At 33.6% G+C, this 21115-nt stretch overlaps 1 protein-coding gene across 1 annotated transcript in view; it reads right to left on the reverse strand.

Annotated features, from left to right (window-relative positions):
• The window catches only part of LOC140713159 (triadin-like), a 45513-nt gene extending 38808 nt beyond the window's left edge, over window positions 1-6705 (reverse strand). Inside the window, exons 1-2 of the mRNA XM_073022440.1 lie at window positions 6644-6705; window positions 5856-5900 (exon numbers count right to left, since the gene is read on the reverse strand). Of these exons, the coding sequence (XP_072878541.1) occupies window positions 5856-5900; window positions 6644-6665 (67 nt within the window). The 5' untranslated portion in view covers window positions 6666-6705. The remainder of the gene's footprint in view (window positions 1-5855; window positions 5901-6643) is intronic.
• Window positions 6706-21115: the final 14410 nt, after the last annotated feature.

The raw sequence follows: 21115 nt of genomic DNA on the forward strand, positions 1-21115 counted from the left end.
CCTTACAAGAGACCCTGAAGGAAGCACTAAACATGGAAAGGAACAACCGGTACCAGCCATTGCAAAAACATGCCAAAATGTAAAGACCATCAAGGCTAGGAAGAAACTGCATCAACTAACGAGCAAAATAACCAGTTAATATCATCATGGCAGGATCAAGTTCACACATAACAATCTTAACCTTAAATGTAAATGGACTAAATGCTCCAATGAAAAGACACAGACTGGCAAACTGGATAAAGAGTCAAGACCCATCAGTCTGCTGTATTCAGGAGACCCATCTCACACGCAGAGACATACATAGGCTCAAAATAAAGGGATGGAGGAAGATTTACCAAGCAAATGGAGAACACAAAAAAGCGGGGGTTGCAATACTAGTCTCTGATAAAACAGACTTTAAACCATCAAAGATCAAAAGAGACAAAGAAGGCCATTACATAATGGTAAAGGGATCAATTCAACAGGAAGAGCTAACTATCCTAAATATATATGCACCCAATACAGGAGCACCCAGATTCATAAAGCAAGTCCTTAGAGACTTACAAAGAGACTTAGACTCCCATACAATAATAATGGGAGACTTCAACACTCCACTGTCAACATTAGACAGATCAACGAGACAGAAAGTTAACAAGGATATCCAGGAATTGAAATCATCTCTGCAGCAAGCAGACCTAATAGACATCTATAGAACTCTCCACCCCAAATCAACAGAATGTACATTCTTCTCAGCACCACATCGTACTTACTCCAAAATTGACCACGTAATCGGAAGTAAAGCACTCCTCAGCAAATGTACAAGAACAGAAATTATAACAAACTGTCTCTCAGACCACAGTGCAATCAAATTAGAACTCAGGACTAAGAAACTCAATCAAAACCGCTCAACTACATGGAAACTGAACAACCTGCTCCTGAATGACTACTGGGTACATAACGAAATGAAGGCAGAAATAAAGATGTTCTTTGAAACCAATGAGAACAAAGATACAACATACCAGAATCTCTGGGACACATTTAAAGCAGTGTGTAGAGGGAAATTTATAGCACTAAATGCCCACAAGAGAAAGCAGGAAAGATCTAAAATTGACACTCTAACATCGCAATTAAAAGAACTAGAGAAGCAAGAGCAAACACATTCGAAAGCTAGCAGAAGGCAAGAAATAACTAAGATCAGAGCAGAACTGAAGGAGATAGAGACACAAAAAACCCTCCAAAAAATCAATGAATCCAGGAGTTGGTTTTTTGAAAAGATCAACAAAATTGACAGACCACTAGCAAGACTAATAAAGAAGAAAAGAGAGAAGAATCAAATCGACGCAATTAAAAATGATAAAGGGGATATCACCACCGACCCCACAGAAATACAAACTACCATCAGAGAATACTATAAACACCTCTACGCAAATAAACTGGAAAATCTAGAAGAAATGGATAATTTCCTGGACACTTACACTCTTCCAAGACTAAACCAGGAAGAAGTTGAATCCCTGAATAGACCAATAGTAGGCTCTGAAATTGAGGCAATAATTAATAGCCTACCAACCAATAAAAGTCCAGGACCAGATGGATTCACAGCTGAATTCTACCAGAGGTACAAGGAGGAGCTGGTACCATTCCTTCTGAAACTATTCCAATCAATAGAAAAAGAGGGAATCCTCCCTAACTCATTTTATGAGGCCAACATCATCCTGATACCAAAGCCTGGCAGAGACACAACAAAAAAAGAGAATTTTAGACCAATATCCCTGATGAACATCAATGCAAAAATCCTCAATAAAATACTGGCAAACCGGATTCAGCAGCACATCAAAAAGCTTATCCACCATGATCAAGTGGGCTTCATCCCTGGGATGCAAGGCTGGTTCAACATTTGCAAATCAATAAACATAATCCAGCATATAAACAGAACCAAAGACAAGAACCACATCATTATCTCAATAGATGCAGAAAAGGCTTTTGACAAAATTCAACAGCCCTTCATGCTAAAAACGCTCAATAAATTCGGTATTGATGGAACGTACCTCAAAATCATAAGAGCTATTTATGACAAACCCACAGCCAATATCATACTGAATGGGCAAAAACTGGAAAAATTCCCTTTGAAAACTGGCACAAGACAGGGATGCCCTCTCTCACCACTCCTATTCAACATAGTGTTGGAAGTTCTGGCTAGGGCAATCAGGCAAGAGAAAGAAATCAAGGGTATTCAGTTAGGAAAAGAAGAAGTCAAATTGTCCCTGTTTGCAGACGACATGATTGTATATTTAGAAAACCCCATTGTCTCAGCCCAAAATCTCCTTAAGCTGATAAGCAACTTCAGCAAAGTCTCAGGATACAAAATTAATGTGCAAAAATCACAAGCATTCTTATACACCAGTGACAGTCAAACAGAGAGCCAAATCAGGAATGAACTTCCATTCACAATTGCTTCAAAGAGAATAAAATACCTAGGAATCCAACTTACAAGGGATGTAAAGGACCTCTTCAAGGAGAACTACAAACCACTGCTCAGTGAAATCAAAGAGGACACAAACAAATGGAAGAACATACCATGCTCATGGATAGGAAGAATCAATATCGTGAAAATGGCCATACTGCCCAAGGTAATTTATAGATTCAATGCCATCCCCATCAAGCTACCAATGAGCTTCTTCACAGAATTGGAAAAAACTGCTTTAAAGTTCATATGGAACCAAAAAAGAGCCCGCATCTCCAAGACAATCCTAAGTCAAAAGAACAAAGCTGGAGGCATCACGCTACCTGACTTCAAACTATACTACAAGGCTACAGTAACCAAAACAGCATGGTACTGGTACCAAAACAGAGATATAGACCAATGGAACAGAACAGAGTCCTCAGAAATAATACCACACATCTACAGCCATCTGATCTTTGACAAACCTGAGAGAAACAAGAAATGGGGAAAGGATTCCCTATTTAATAAATGGTGCTGGGAAAACTGGCTAGCCATAAGTAGAAAGCTGAAACTGGATCCTTTCCTTACTCCTTATACGAAAATTAATTCAAGATGGATTAGAGACTTAAATGTTAGACCTAATACCATAAAAATCCTAGAGGAAAACCTAGGTAGTACCATTCAGGACATAGGCATGGGCAAAGACTTCATGTCTAAAACACCAAAAGCAACGGCAGCAAAAGCCAAAATTGACGAATGGGATCTCATCAAACTAAAGAGCTTCTGCACAGCAAAAGAAACTACCATCAGAGTGAGCAGGCAACCTACAGAATGGGAGAAAATTTTTGCAATCTACTCATCTGACAAAGGGCTAATATCCAGAACCTACAAAGAACTCAAACAAATTTAGAAGAAAAAAACAAACAACCCCATCCAAAAGTGGGCAAAGGATATGAACAGACATTTCTCAAAAGAAGACATTCATACAGCCAACAGACACATGAAAAAATGCCATCATCACTGGCCATCAGAGAAATGCAAATCAAAACCACAATGAGATACCATCTCACACCAGTTAGAATGGCGATCATTCAAAAGTCAGGAAACAACAGGTGCTGGAGAGGATGTGGAGAAATAGGAACACTTTTACACTGTTGGTGGGATTGTAAACTAGTTCAACCATTATGGAAAACAGTATGGCGATTCCTCAAGGATCTAGAACTAGATGTACCATATGACCCAGCCATCCCATTACTGGGTATATACCCAAAGGATTATAAATTATGCTGCTATAAGGACACATGCACACGTATGTTTATTGCAGCACTATTCACAATAGCAAAGACTTGGAATCAACCCAAATGTCCATCAGTGACAGATTGGATTAAGAAAATGTGGCACATATACACCATGGAATACTATGCAGCCATAAAAAAGGATGAGTTTGTGTCCTTTGTAGGGACATGGATGCAGCTGGAAACCATCATTCTTAGCAAACTATCACAAGAACAGAAAACCAAACACCGCATGTTCTCACTCGTAGGTGGGAACTGAACAATGAGATCACTTGGACTTCGGAAGGGGAACATGACACACCGGGGCCTATCATGGGGAGGGGGGAGGGGGGAGGGATTGCATTGGGAGTTATACCTGATGTAAATGACGAGTTAATGGGTGCAGCACACCAACATGGCACAAGTATACATATGTAGCAAACCTGCACGTTGTGCACATGTACCCTACAACTTGAAGTTTAATAATAATAAATAAATTAAAAAAAAAAAAAAACATTTTCAGCTTGGATAGATATTTTCTGTATCACTAGAGTACTATGGTTCATGCATAAAATTATAAAATAAATAATTTGGAAAACTATTTCACTAAGACTAACATGTTGTTATTTTTTTCTTTAAAAATACTAGCATTGGTTAGAAAGGTAGAAATTTAGGGAAAAAATAGACTTTCATTGATACATAATGAACTGTTAAATGAAGGAATGAATAAGAATATGCCTGCTCTCAATTATCTCTGCGTTGGACTTGTGCTTTCTTATGTAATCACAATATGAAGACTTTAAAATGATAGATTCACAGAACAGAGTAAGGAATCTGAATCAGAAGTCTGAATCCCTTGTACAGCTGAGTTACAGAGGTTTCCTCAAATCATCTCTCTAATAGATCACTCCCTTGGGGGCAAAGTGGGATAGGGTATGTCCTTGGGCTGCTCTGATTGGCAGAAAACTTTCTCTTGTATATGCAGCAGCATAATAGAATACTGAAGTGTGAATAGATGGCCTTAACCATTATAGTGTTTGGAAACATAACAAACTTGGAGTCAAATCTTGTCTGTACCATATAAATGCTCTTGATATGTCAGATTTTCTTTCATTGCACTTATCTCATCTTCAAACTGGACATGATAATTGGGCTTTCCTAAGGATTAAGTAAACTAATAATAGGAAAATGTATAACCATACATTTTCTAATTAATTTACTTTTCTCATCATTCTGGCTGATTATCTCAAAGGATATTAAACAATATTTAAAAGAATGTTTCAATATAAAAATTATGCCCCTGTATTATTCTACAGATGTAATTTTCCTTTGTATTGAAAGTTTTACCTCTTAATATTAGTGATAATTATGAATACATTAATAATTTTATGTGTAAGTGGTATGTCTAGATAGATCTAGTCATTGCAGGGATACACACCACAGTGAGCAGTAAAAGGGAGTCAGTGAAAAACGAAGCTTTTTCTCTGCCTACTAGAGATCTATGTATTTGCTATGAATGGAAATAGTTGTCTTAGTTATGCTATGTTTACCTAGCAACTTAGAATTTAAAGCACTTTTTTAAAGTAATTGAATTTGCCTAAAATTATGTTGCCAAGGCTACATAATTTAGTATAAACATTATTTATAGTTTTAGGATAATAATATCAGCAAAATAGATCATTCTCTTTTTAAGAAACAAATGTCTCCATTGTGCATGCTGGCATTTCCTATTTTGTGTCTAGGTTGAATTAATTTAAAGGTCTAATTTATAAGTAATAAAAAAATTCATCATCTTAACTACATGTTATTTAATCATAGATGAAAATAAATCCCAGTAATATTTATTTTTACTACCATATTACTTTTGACATTGTTCATGCTAAAAAAGTCTTTTGTTAATTGAGAACTTTTTCTTCTGGTGTGTAACAGAATATTTTGTTCATGTTAATGTTGCTGATAGTTCTGATTTCTTCACATTTTCTTATTTTCTATTGAAATGTAAGCCTTCTGCTAGATTTTCTACCTGTCCACTTACTCTGCTGTTAAGAGAAGTTTGTATCTTTTAGATTTCTTTGTTTCAAAATAATTTAATATTAATATTAAGCAACAAAATAATTCAGATATTTTCATACCAATATAGTACTTATGTAATTCAAGATTACCTTTTGTCACATTGTGTAACTGAAGACTTTCTTTTCTTGTTGAGACTGTTAATAAGGAAGACGTAAATTAAAATTAAATTTTTAAAGTAAATTTCCATAAAAATTGTCTCACATCAATGCTGAACTTTAAAGAATGAAGATAATTTAAGTGTTATGAACATTTTCTCAAGGTGGTTTTGAAAAAATTTTTCTATCTAACTGGTACCTAACAAAAATAAATGTTAGCACTAGACATTGTTTTATAAACAGAGGTATAACATGAATGTAGGAACAAAATTAACTAGAATCTATGAAAAATGGGTCATTCTGATTAACTGGATTTGGAGATAAACAAAATGAGTTATTTTGTCATTGACAATAATTCTGATATGCCTAAGAATGCTTTCCTACTGATCTAATAAACTATCTCTTTGATAATTAAGACCTTTGTAAGCTTTATAATTACACTCAAATCAGTAATTGTCATATTATATGCTGTAGTTTTCTAAATAAATAAACCCAATGCTAAGAAAAATGGCAGCACTGCAATCCATTTTATACCTTGCTCATCAGTGGCAGAACAAATCAATGCTTATTTGCGTGGTTTGGCTTACATCCATTGCTTCTTTGACACTGCTGTTACTAGATAGCCACCAATTACTTACCACATTTCTTCTTTTACTCATGCTAGCAATCATCACATACATTTTTAAAAGTTTTTTTTTTCATATGGTATAAATACATTTTGACTTAAAATATTTTAGCTTCAGGGCTTTGCATTCTATTTTTTTATTCTTTTAAAAAATTACCTTTTTCTTCAAGATGCTTCATGTCTGCTTTTTCTGTGTAGAAGAAATAGTAACGGTAATTTATTTACTTATTTATTTTTAATTATACTTTAAGTTCTGGGATACATGTGCAGAACATGCAGGTTTGTTACATAGGTATACATGTGTCATGGTGGTTTGCTGCACCTATCAATCCGTCATCTACATTAAGTATTTCTCCTAATGCTATTGCTTCCCTTAACCCCCACTCCCAGAGAGGCCCCAAGGTGTGATGTTCCCCTCCCTGTGCCCATATGTTCTCATTGCTCAACTCCCACTTATGAGTGAGAACATGCGGTGTTTGGTTTTCAGTTCCGGTGTTAGTTTGCTGAGAATGATGGTTTCCAGCTTCACCCATGTCCCTACAAAGGACATGAACTCATTCTTTTTTATGGCTGCATAGTATTCCATGGTGTATATGTGCCAATTTTCTTTATTCAGTCTATCACTGATGGACATGTGGGTTGCTTCCAAGTATCGGTCACATGCTATTTCTGGTTCTAGATCTTTGAGGAATTGCCATACTGTCTTCCGCAATGGTTGAACTAATTTACACTCCCACCAACATTGTAAAAGCATTCTTATTTCTCCACATCATCTCCAGCATCTGTTGTTTTCTGGCTTTTTAATGATTACCATTCTAACTGGTGTGAGATGGTATGTCATTGTGGTTTTGATTTGCATTTCTCTAATGACTGGTGGTGATGAACTTTTTTAAATATGTTTGCCTTCTTTTGAGAAGTGTCCGTTCATATCCTTTGTCCACTTTTTGATGGGGTTCTGTGATTTTTTCTTGTCAATTTCTTCAAGTTCCTTTTAGATTCCAGATATTATTCCTTTGTCATATAAATAGATTGCAAAATTTTTCACCCATTCTGTAGGTTGCCTGTTCACTCTAATGATAGTTCCTTTTGCTGTGCAGAAGCTCTTTAATTTAATTAGATACCATTTGTCAATTTTGGCTTTTGTTGCAAATGCTTTAGGTGTTTTAGTCATGAAGTCTTTGCCCATGCCTATGTCCTGAATGGTATTCCCTAGGTTTTCTTCTAGGGTTTTTATGGTTTTAGGTCTTACATTTAAATCTTTTTCTTTGCTTTCCATTTTATTTTATTTTTATTTATTTATTTATTTTTGACAGAGTCTCACTCTGGCACCAAGCTAGAGTGCAGTGGCACGATCTTGGCTCACTGTAACCTCCGCCTCTCAGGTTCAAGTGATTCTCCTGCCTCAGCCTCCCAAGTAGCTGGACCACTGGCATGTGCCACCACGCCAGGCTAATTTTTGTATTTTTAGTAGAGACAGAGTTTCACCATGTTGGCCAGAATGGTCTCGATCTCTTGACCTCATGATCCGCCCACCTCAGCCTCCCAAAGTGCTGGGATTAAAAGCATGAGCAACCACGCCCAGCACGTTTAAATCTTTAATGCATCTTGAGTTAATTTTTGTATAAGGCATAAGGAAGGTGTCCAGTTTCTGTTTTCTGCATATGGCAAACCAATTTTCCCAACACCATTTATTAAACAGTGAATTATCACTTTCCCCATTGCTTGTTTTTGTCAAGTTTGTCAAAGATCAGATGGTTGTAGATGTGTGCTGTTATTTCTGAGATCTCTGTTCTCATTGGTCTATATTTCTGTTTTGGTACCAGAACCATGCTGTTTTGGTTCCTGTAGCCTTATAGTATGGTTTGAAGTCAGACAGTGTGATGCCTCCAGCTTTATTCTTTTTGCTTAGGATTGTCTTGGGTATGTAGACTCTTTTTTGGTTCCATATGAAATTTAAAGTATTACTTTTTTTTCTAATTCTGTGAAGAAAGTAAATGGTAGCTTTATGGCAATAGCATTGAATCTATAAATTACTTTAGGCAGTATGGCCATCTTCACGATATTGATTCTACCTATCCATGAGCACAGAATGGTTTTCCATTTGTTTGTGTCCTCTCTTATTTCCTTGAGCAGTGTTTTGTAGTTTTCATTGAAAAGGTCTTTCGCATCCCTTGTCAGTTGTATTGCTAGGTATTTTATTCTCTTTGTAGCAATTGTGAATGGGAGTTCACTCATGATTTGGCTCTCTGTTTGTCTATTATTGGTGTATAGGATTGCTTGTGATTTTCGCACATTGAGTTTGTATCCTGAGACTTTGCTGAAGTTGCTTATCAGCTCAAGGAGTTTTGGGGCTGTGACGATGGGATTTTCTAAATATACAATCATGTCATCTGCAAACAGTGACAATTTGACTTCCTCTCTTCCTATTTCAATACTTTTATTTCTTTCTCTTGCCTGATTGCTCTGGCCGGAACTTCCAATACTACGTTGAATAGGAGTGGTGAGAGAGGGCATCCTTGTCTTTTGTAGGGTTTCAAAGGGAATGCTTCCAGCTTTTTCCCATTCAGTATGCTATTGGATGTGGGTTTGTCACAAGAAGCTCTTATTATTTTGATAAAAATTCCATCAATACCTAGTTTATTGAGTGTTTTTAGCATGAAGAGATGTTGAATTTTGGCAAAGGCCTTTTCTGTACTATTGAAATAATCATGTGTTTTTGTCATTAGTTCTGTTTATGTGATTGATTACATTTATTGATATGTGTATGTTGAACCAGCCTTGCATCCCAGGGATGAAGCTGACTTGATTGTGGTGGATAAACTGTTTAATGTGCTGCTGGATTCATATTGCCAGTATTTTATTGAGGATTTTCGCATCAATGGTCATCAGGAATATTGGCCTGATATTTTCTTTTTTTGTTATGTCTCTGCCAGGTTTTGGTATCAGGATGGTGCTGGCCTCATAAAATGAGTTAGAGAGGAGTCCCTCTTTTTGTATTGTTTGAAATCATTTTAGAAGGAATGGTACCTGCTCCTCTTTGTACCTCTAGTGGAACGTAGAATTTGTCTGTAAATCTATCTGGTCCTGGGCTTTTTTTTTTTTTTTTTTTTTTTTTTTTTTGGTTGGTTGGTAGGCTATTAATTACTGCCTCAATTTCAGAACTTGTTATTGTTCTATTCCGGGATTTGACGTCTTCTGGTTCAGTTCTGGGAGGGTGTTTGTATCCAGAAATTTTTCCATTTCTTCTAGATTTTCTAGTTTATTTACGTAGAGATGTTTATAGTATTCTCTGATGGTAGTTTGTATTTCTGTGGAATCAGTGGTGATATCTGCTTTATCATTTTTTATTGTGTCTATTTGATTCTTCTCTCTTTTATTCTTTATTAGTCTGGTTAATGGTTTATCTATTTAGTTAATCTTTTCAGAAAAACAGCTCTTGGATTCACTGATTTTTTTTAAGAGTTTTTTGTGTCTCTCACTCCTTCAGTTCTGCTCTGATCTTAGTTATTTATTGTCTTCTGCTAGCTTTTGAATTTGTTTGCTCTTGCTTCTGTAGTTCTTTTCATTGTGATGTTAGGGTATTGATTTTAGATCTTTCCCACTTTCTCTGTATCAGAGTAATATATTTATTAACAAGTCTTCTTAAGGTGAGGAATTGAATTTTGTGTAGGCAGTTTTCACAGTTCTGTAGTAATATGAAAAGAAGTCTGTAGCTTTAATTTAGTAGGAACAGGGAGAGTCTGCTTTCGGCTTTACATTCCTGATCCTTTAGATATTTAATAAAAATGCAATACCTATATGTTTTGCATGATGAACTGTAATTATGATATGTGCTATAAAATCAGTGTCTGCATTTTCATCAACTGTTTTTAAACCATGTAATCTGTATAATTTTGTATTTTTGTTTCTGTTTATGTGGCTACTTTGATGTATATATCTTAAAATGTCATCTTTACCTTTACTTTCTTTTTCAGATATTTCAGTTTTCTTTTTCCCTGGGGGCGGGTGGTGGGGGGAGAATAAGAAGTCATCATTTTAAAAAACATGACTTTCTTCCTCCTCCTTTTCCTCCTCCTATTTCTTTTTTTCCTCCTCCTATTCCTCTTCTTCATTTTTTGAGACAGAGTCTTTCTATATACGCTCAAATTCCTGGGCTCAAGGGATCCTCCCTCCTCACCCTCCTGAGTAGCTCGGTTTACTTACAGGTATGACCCTCTTGCCCACCTCCTCCCCTTTTCTTTTATGCTTTGAAGAGAAGCTAGAATAAGCCATGCCTTTGTTAAAAGTTTAAACTAGAAACAACAGGAAAAACAACTACATGTTAAATTTTTACCTTTAGGAAATAAGAATTTGCCTGGCATGATGGATTCATAAGTAAACTAATGAAATAAAGTAATAAAAATGTAACATAATATTTCTAAGCAAAATATGGATCCAGTTTTCAAAGCAGTCTTGGTAAATTGATAATTTTCTTGCTACACCTTTTAGACAAAAGTGAGAAGAAAAACAATATTTAATCGGTGACTTACAAGTTTGTATGTGGTAAAAATGGACATATTGCATCATTTACTCCTTATAACAAGCCTGTAGGGAAGTCATTATGCTGTTCTGTAAAACAGAATATCTGGAATTTGAGGAGCTAAGGGATTTTCTAAATGTTGCACAGCTAGAAACTTAAATTTACATACCGTTTCCACAACTCTATCTTATCTCCTCTGAAAAAGTAAATATTTACCTGATTCTGTGACTTCTGATGTTGCTCCTTTAAAAAAAAAAAAAAAAAAGAAGAATGTAGAAATAAAGGAAAAAAATAAAAGAAAAAGTATAGGTTTTTATTCAGTAGCAGACAATTGAAACTTATCTTGTGATATTTCCAAATTACAATAGGCACATATACTCAAAATGGCAAGGAAATGTGCTGATGTTTAATATTTCTGAGAACTGTAACTAGACATCTATTTTAAAAATAGAACAAGTATTCAATTAATCTAAAATGGTATATTTAAATATTATAGAATTGGTTAGATAGAATAAATAAGATCTAGTACTTGATAGAACAACAGGATGATTACAGTAGACAATAATTTAGTGTGCATTTTAAAATAACTAAAATATTAGAATGTTTGTAACACAAAAAATATGATAAATGCTGATGTGATGGATACCCCATTTACTTGCCTATATCAAAATATTTCATGTACCCATAAATATATCAACTTCTAAGTACCTATCAAGTTAAAAATAAAATAAAATGAAATGTAAAAAATTGAAAAACATACATGATATAATTAATCAATTATAAATTCTATGGCTGGTTTTCTTAATTATAAATTATAAATCTGTTACACAAATTTTTCATCTTCATTGATGCATGCAAACATTCATTCATAGAATATTTATTAAACCAGCTTCATTTATAAGATGCTGTCAGAATTGCAGTTGAGTGTGGTCATGGGATGAGATTAAAAGTATAACAAAAACAAACTCAGTTCATGTTGATTACAGTCTGATAAGTGATAGAAGACATAAAATTATATTTGCCTTTTGCCTGTGCTCATACAGAACCATGCTTTCTTCTTGTTCCTTCAGTAAATTTACAGATTAATATTTCTAAGTATAACCTGGCAAGTGTTTTTTAAAAAAACTTTGTATCACAAATAATTTCAAATAATAACATTTCCAGAAAATAAAAATTCTCTGATAGTTTAAGAAATATCTCTTGTAAAATGTCAATGTTTTCTATAAACATTATATCAGTTTTATCAGTCTTACATAACTATTTTGGGTAGCTATTTTCAAAATTCAAAAAAATAAAATATTTTTAACAGTGAAGGTATACAATACATAATATTACATAAAAATATAGTATTTTTAAATGGCTTAATAATGATGTTTCATATTAGCATTCTAGTTTTGGCTTTCAACCCTTAATTTTGGTACTAGTATTCACATTAGTAGCAATAATACAAACTATACTAGAGAATTTCTCCAGCCTCAAAGCTGCACTTAATGTTTAAAATTGGCATTGAATCCATTATGAAGTAAACTGTAGCTGCATTATTAAGTAATCTGTCATGTGTTGTCAAGAAGACAGGTTAGTTCTGGGTATCAAAACATATAAATACAACATCCAGATACACTTTGGATTGAAGTACTCAATTTTTAATCCAGGTTACAGTCTGAGTATTCTAATAGGATTAAATAAACAGTTTCATTGTTTACTGTGACATTTTTATTATTGATTAAAATGTCCAGGAAACCCCAGTGATTTTGAATTACAAAATAAAATGTACCTCAGGGCTTTAAAAAAATTAGAAGATAAAAAGCTAATGTGTTAAAATTAAATAAATTGAGGACATATTGCTCTTAATTTTTCTTAACCCACACAATAACTATTAAAGGGTTCTTCATACTGTGTTTATTCAATACGTCTAAACAAACAATTGAAAGTAGATAAGAGAGAGATACAATTACTGGGTTTTTGTTGTTGTTGTTGTTGTTTTGTTTTTTGCACAGGTATTAGTTATCATGGTGAATGTGTTAGCAAACCAGGTACATATACCTAATAGGTGCTCAATAAATACATGTTCAAGGATTAATGAGTGGAATACAAGCATACTCATTTTATTGTGCTTCACTTAATTGCAATTCTCAGGTATCACATTTTTTACAAGTTAAAAGTTTGTGGCAACCCCATATGATTAAGCCTATTGGTGTAATTGTTCCAATGGCATTTGCTTCCTTCTCATTTCCGTGTCTCATTTTGGTGATTCTCACAATATTTCAAATTTTTCATTATTATTATATCTGTTACGGTTGTCTGTGATCAGTGATTTTTGATATTACTATTTTAATTGTTTTGGTGTGCCACACACCACACCCATATAAGGTGGTAAAACTTAATGAATGTGTGTATTCAGACTGCCATTCACCAGTCCCTCTCACTTTCCTTTAGTCCTTTCTGTTTCCTGAGAGTCAATAACTTTGAAATTAGATCAGCTAGGAACCCAAAATGGCCTCTTAAGTATTGACAAGAAAGACAGACTTGCACATCACTCACTTTAAACCAAAAACTAGAAATGATTAAGTTTAGTGAGAAAGGCATGTTGAAAGCTGGGATAGGCTGAAAGTGAGGCCTCACGTACCAAAGAGTTAGCCAAGTTGTGAATGCAAAGAAAATGTTCCTGAAGGAAATTAAATGTTACTCCAGTGAAGACATAAATGCTAATAAAGGGAAACAGCCTTATTGCTGAGACAAAGAAAGTTTTAGTGGGCTGAATAGAAGATCAAAGCAGCTACAACCTTCCCTTAAGCCAAAACCTAATCTATAGCAAGGCTCTAACTCTCTTCAATTCTATGAAGATTGAGAGAAGTGAGGAAGCTGCAGAAGGAAAGTTGGAAGCTAGCAGAGGTTGGTTCATGAAATTTAAGGAATGAAACCACTTGCATAACGTAAAAGTGCAAGGTGAAACAGCAAATGCTCATTTAGAAGCTGCAGAAAGTTATCGAGATCTAGCTAAGATAATTGACCAAGGTGGCTACAATAAACAATAAGCTTTCAAGGTAGACAAAATAGCCTTCTAGGGAGGATCACTTGAGCCCAGGAATTTGAGGCTGTAGTGAGCTATGATTCCCCCACTGTACTGCCTGGTGACAGAGTGAGACCCTGTCTTTAAACAAACAACAACAACAACTTAACAAATAGCCTTTTATTGAAAGAAAATGTCACCTAGAATTTTCATAGCTAGAGAGAAAAGTCAATATCTGACTTCCAGTCTTCAAAAGACACTGATTCTCTTGTTGGAGGTTAATGAAGCTGGTGACTTGAAGTTGAAGCCAATGCTTATTGACCATTCTGAAAATTCTAGGTCCTTTAAGAATTGCGCTAAATCTACTCTACCTGTGGTGTATTACTGGAATAACAAAATCTAGATGACAGCACATCCGTTTACAGCATTATTTACGGACAGTTTTAAGCCCATTGTTGAGACCTAATGCTAAGAAAAAAGATTCCTTTCAAATATTATGACTCATTGACAATGCACCTGGTCAATCAAGAGCTCTAATGGAGCTGTACAAGGAGATTAATATTGTTTTCATGCCTGTGAACACAACATCCGTTCTGTAGCCCATGGGACCAAGGAGTAATTTTGACATTCAAGTCTTATTACTTAATAAATACATTTCATACGGCTGTAGGTGTCATATATAGTGACTCATCTAATGAATCCATGCAAAGTAAATTGAAAGTCTTCTGGAAAGGAATCACCTCTCTAGATGCCATTAAGAACATTTTTGACTCATGAGAGGGAGTCCAAATGTCAGTACCAATAGCAGTTTGAAAGAAATTGATTCCAACTCTTATGAATGACTTTGAGAGGTTAATGGATTCATTAGAAGAAGTAACTGCAGATGTGGTGGAAGCAACAAAAGATTTAGAAGTGGTGACTGAATTGCTTCGATTTCATGATCAAACTTGAACAGACTAGGAGTTATTTCTCATGGATGAGAAAAGAAAGTTGATACTTGGGATGGAAACTACTCCTGGTGAAGATGTTGTGAACATCGTCGAAATCACAACAAAGGATTTAGAATATTCCGTAAACTTAGCTGATAAAGCAGAAGCCAAGTTTGAGATAATTGATTCCAATTTTGAAAGAAATTCTACTGTGAGTAAAATACTGTTAAATACCCATACGAACTACAGAGAAATCTTTTGTGAAAGAGTCAATGTGCCAAACTTTATTGTTGTCTTATTTTCAGAAATTACCACAACTACCCTAACCTTCAGAAACCACCACCTTCATCAGTCAGCACCCATCAACATCGAGACAATACCTTTCACCACTAAAAGTATTACAACTTACTGAAGGTTCAGATGATCACTAACATTTTAAGCAGCAAAAGACTTTTAAATTAAGCTATGTACATTTTTTAGTCATAATCCTCTTGCACACTTAATAGACTATTGTGTAAACATAACTTTTCTGTCCACTGGGAAAACTAAAAATTGTGTGATTTATTGCGGTGGTCTGAATGAAACCTGCAATATCCCTGAGTTATGCCAGTAAAATGACATCTAATTTTCCTTGAATTGCATTTTTTGAGTCACTAAACATCTCTTCATGTGCTTATTGGTCTATGGCTTCTTGCTCTCCCCATTTTCCTTTGGTTGTGCTTTTTGTCTCCAAGGTACACCTGTACACACAATATTCTTTGTCAACCAGACTCACTTATATGATAATAGTATAATGGCTATTACATTAACAAACACACCATACATTTTAAACTTCATACATAACTCAAAGAAATTGTGAAATTAAGACAATGAAATAGGACATTCTTAAAATTCTAAAATGGTACACTTACTTGGAGTTGGTTTTGGTTTATCTAAAAAGGAAAAAAGAAAAAAAGAAAATGAGTGATAATTTTCTATCTATTGGTGATATATCAGCCCTTTATATTTCCTATTTTTGCTTTTTACAGTAAAAATAAGACTAAATATAACAACAATGAACAGTAGGGAATGCATTTTTAGTAATTTTTAAATCATTCTCCCAATGAGTTTCCCACAGAACAGTAAAGCCTGAAAGTGTGGAATCTTTCTTGGTCTCTTTTTTTATTCCTGTAAATCTCATATTTGATTTGATACAATATTAATGAATGCTCACAAAAATCTGAACTTCTTACTGTTTCTGAAATGACATAAAATATATATTCTACCACAGTCCTCTTAGAATATATCAATATTAATTTATAATCACAATATTAATTATTAATGTTAATTTATACCAACTCTCCCAATCCAGTATGTTGAACAATAAGGCTCTTTCATAAAATCTCAAGAATGAATGGGTGATAGGTAAAAACAATCATAAAGACATTCTATTTTTTCCAATATAACATGTGTTCTAAAATATATTAACTAAAAGCATTAACTGTGTCATCTTACATCTAAAGTTCTATTTCTTCATAAAAACTAGAAAAGATTTAGTTATGATTGCAGGTTTGAATCATCTAAAATTAAGTCAAATAACTAATATGTTAACTTAATGGAGGGAATACAAATTAATACATTTTTGTAGAAAGCAATTAGGAATATCTATACAAATTACATTTAATATACCCTATTACTAAAAAAAAAAATTCTACTTTAAAGAATTTTTCCCATAAAAGTAAAAAAACTAGATATATTGTTAATTAAATTAAGGGAGAGCTTTAAAACAACTTTAACATATGTCAGTTAGAGTCTAATTAAGTAAACTGTGTACAAATACACAATAAAATAGTGTTTTTATAAAATATTTTATGTGCTGATATAAAAAAATCTTCGAGATATATTCTGAAATAGAAAAAGCTAGTGACAGGATAATTTATAGCATGTCAATATTTGTGTAAGAAAAACAAAAGAGGCACATATATATATATATATATTTGTACAGGTAGATAGATAATGCTAGAAGGATACATTAAGAAATAACAATGATTACTTATGGAAATTATCAGATATTTTTGAAATGAGAACTGGTAGAATTTAATAAAAGAGAGAGAGATTTTGGCAGTTAACTTCCTATGTGCCTCAGTGTTTGAACCATATGAAGTATTACATATTGTAAAAACTGAATGACATTTTAAAAGAATTCAGCTAACTTTTAGAATGGGGTAACTTCTCTTTTAAGAAGATATATCAAGCTGAAATTCACAATTTGTGAAATTTAACCTATGTAATTTCATAGGATATTTTAAAATTATCAACAGTTAATCAACTTCATTAGTATGATAAATTATATTAATATTGACAGCAGTGAAATATTGAATATTTTGGAAGGACCTTGTGAATCATAAAAGCAAATTTAATTTGTTAATTTTACCTATCATAATTGCATATTTGGCAATCCATGTTTGACTGACAACAATATTGCCCTTAGGTCAGATAAACTAGATTATACTACAAAACCACAGGACCACACATTACCAGGAAACACAGTGAAAATCACTTGTATTCATTACTTTAATTTTTGAATATAACAAAAACAGTGAACCCAAGACAGAATATAAACCAAAAATGGTAAAACACCTGGTTTTATAGACGGAGGTTCTCTTTCTTGATGTTCAGCTTTTTCTAGAGAAAGAAATCAAATTTCATTGGCAATCTGTGGATTCTTCGGTAAATACTTCTTATTTACATATTTGCAAGTAATCCTCAGTTTACCCAAGAGGCATGCCCCAAAGTCGTTTTCATGTAATTTGAAATAAAGAAAGCATATTGCCATAAAAACACATTATAAACAGGGTTAGGTTAGGTTCATTCTCTGGACACCCAGGAAAAGACATTTTTCTACATTTGGCTGAAAGACAGTATTAGGGTTTTATCTCTTTGGGGGCTGTGTTGTATAAGAGGATAGAATATGGCAAAGAGGAGAATAAGAATACTGTTTCATTTGCTGAAAGTTGAGTCATTCTTTGGGGACATTTTTAGTGGATGGTATTTATCTTTGGCATTTTACCAATTCCTCTTTTTTCCTCTCTGAATCCTAGCTACCTTCTTGCCAGTAAGAAGCAATGCACTGCTGAACAGTAGTTTCTTATTGAAAATTTAAACTATATGTTGCATTCCAGAGAGTAACACATTTTGTATTTTTATTGACCTGTACCACCCTCCCTTTCCAGGTTTTCTTAAAACTCTCATAGCTGAATCTCAACTATTCTAGGATATGACAAAATGAAATAAAAATGTATGAGTAATCGACATCCCTCTTAGTTCTCTGAAAAATATTTGGATTGAAAATTTTAAAGAGATCATTCTCTTTCATCAAAAGTAGAATTTAAAGTCAACCATATAGGTGGAATATCTTGAATGCGATTGAGAATTCTGTCAGTTGAGTAGGACTCCGGAACAGACCAAGTATTACCTCTAATGACTTCTAGGATCAGTTCTTCTGAGCTGTTCTTGATGTTTACTTGTCCTTTCTTTCCCTCACTCCTGAATTTGGAGTTTCTCTAAAATTACTATTTTTCCCCCAAATCATGCACCAATAGTGAAGTAGGTGGGAAGATGTGGGATCCCAGGTGTCATCAGACTAAACAGATATTTGTAAATTAGGAACTGATACCATTCAAGAATAAACTTCCATGAACTGAATTTGCATAAATGTTATAGTAAATAAGCATTCAAAATAAAAGAAAATGAAGAAGCCAAAATTCAAGGTATTAAACTGTTATAACAACATTAAAAATAAATCAAGGGAACAATAATAATATAAAATATATATTCAAAATACAACTCACAGCTTCTAGGATGTGAATATGTTCTGATTAGAGCCATGCATTTGTGCTATATATCCTAAACCATGTTTATGTATTCCTAAGCTGTGTCACACATTCACCTTTGGGCCTTGTGAAGCTATTTTGCATGCAAGAGCCAGAATATATTTGATCAAAAGCCATTCATGCATTTGTCTAAGCTTGTGTACCACAAATGTACACCATTCAACGACCAACATCACAATTTTGACACAATATTGAATATATTTACTACCACAGTGGGTAAATATTTATGTCTTTCTGAGTCCAAAAGTCATCTTTAAACTCTCCATCACTATACTCTCTGTGTCACACCTGTACAGTGAAACGAAGGATCTTCAAAGTCCACATGTCCATAATTATAATGGACAAATGGCAAAATGTTTATAAATTAAATGGATTTCTAAATGCCAAAGTTTACCTACAGTTTAATTAATGTAGCTCAAAGCAAACAAATTAAAAACAGTATATAGTTCACAACACTGACAATTGTATAACATTTCATTTTCTTTTGTTATTCATTAACGTGTGATTAAAAGATTTCCCACCTACCTTAACTTACTGTGAGTGGTATTTCATAGCCCATATGGATTCTCTCTTTTAATAAACAATAGTGACACACTTTTTCTTTTGTATAGTTATAGTCATTAATTAGTAGTGAAACACGAGAATGTTAAATCAATGCCATAGCAATAACATTAATTCATCACAAATAACAATTACATAGCAATCACATTAATTTATCATTAATAGTTATTTAGCCACAAGCAACACTGAACATAACGTTTTTCTTTAAAAAAAAAAAAAAAACTAAGCAAATTACTAAAGCTGAAATGGCCAAGCAATATTTCTCAGGTGTTATTCTATTCATCTCTTACTTGCTGGCTTGGGCTTGGCTGTGGAGAATGGAGGGAAGCACATGGCATATTGATGAGTACAAACCATGGAAACACTAACTGTTTAGTATTTGTATTTACTTATTCTTAGCTTTAGGTCCCCTTCTTAGCTTAAGCTTAACCCATTTTCTTTGACCACTAATATTTTACTGTCAGCAAATACATTAATTCAACTGCAAAAAACTAGTAAGACACATGGTATGCACATAAAATTTAAAACAATCTATATATTTGAGTCACAAATACATTGAGCTAACTTCTTCATAGTTCCTAAACATCCATACAATTGAATAAGATACTCAGGTGGTCATATTAAGGTAATACCTCAGGGTGCAAATTAAGGGAACATTTACTAAAATTATAAACTTAGGCAGTGGTTGGAATAAAGTACAATGGTCATATAAAGTAATGTGAAAATGGCCTCATGAGATTTCTTTCTTTCTGCTGATAAACTAGTCTATAATTTCTATAAATAATTAGATCTCTCCTGAATTCTATTATATTTTTCCTCCAAGAAACTATTTAAATCCTTATTGTTTGATTATCTCAGGAGAAAAAAATGTTTCAGTTTTTCTTTTGGAATGATTATTAGTAAGAGATGAGGTTCTCTTAATGGTTGAGGTGGGTAGGATTTCTGTCTTGGAATCAAACAGAGGAAGTTTAGTCACTCAAAAGTGAATTGGTTTCAAGACTCATAAGTTTTCTTTTACCTTACAGGAAAACTTCTGAAATGCAAGAGTATGTATCTTTTCTTTTTCATATGAACTAATGAGACACGGAGTGTTTTCAGTTTAACATTTTATGTTCTGTTGATCATTCTTTAAGGCAGACTTTAAAGTTATATAACCATATCCCTCTCTATGGAGCTTTCATGAAAGTAAATTATTCCAGCTAATTTATAAATAGCAGGAGGAAATATGGTTTAAAAATAAGATTAAACACCTAAGTATACATGATAATCAATGCATTATATAGATTTTCCCATGAATTACACATAAACTTAGGTCAATCACACTGAAAGTTATGTTACTCTAGTTATTATTTTTTAATAAAAATTATATTGAACACATTTTTAGTTATTCACAAGAATTCAGAATGTTAGAAATTATGGTACTAAAAGCCTGCACACTTCAGTGAAGGTGTGTGTGTGTGTGTGTCTGCATGCACACATATGCATACACCACATAGCATATAATAAGACATTAAAAAAGGTATAAAATACCTTATTTACCTGTTTTTTCTATTGTGACAGCTTTTACCTGCTTGAGAAGTTTTTCTTCTGTGATAGGAAAAAACGTTAACACAAGTAGGGAATTTGAATACATCAGTGACATATTTCAACCATGATTTTTGTATTCTTTTTGAAACAGTACCAATGCTGAGGAAAACTTGTTGCCTCAATAAAACAAGCAAATAATATCTTCTATTCA

Source organism: Chlorocebus sabaeus, chromosome 13 (assembly GCF_047675955.1).
Source record: "Chlorocebus sabaeus isolate Y175 chromosome 13, mChlSab1.0.hap1, whole genome shotgun sequence".
Lineage (NCBI taxonomy): Eukaryota > Metazoa > Chordata > Mammalia > Primates > Cercopithecidae > Chlorocebus > Chlorocebus sabaeus.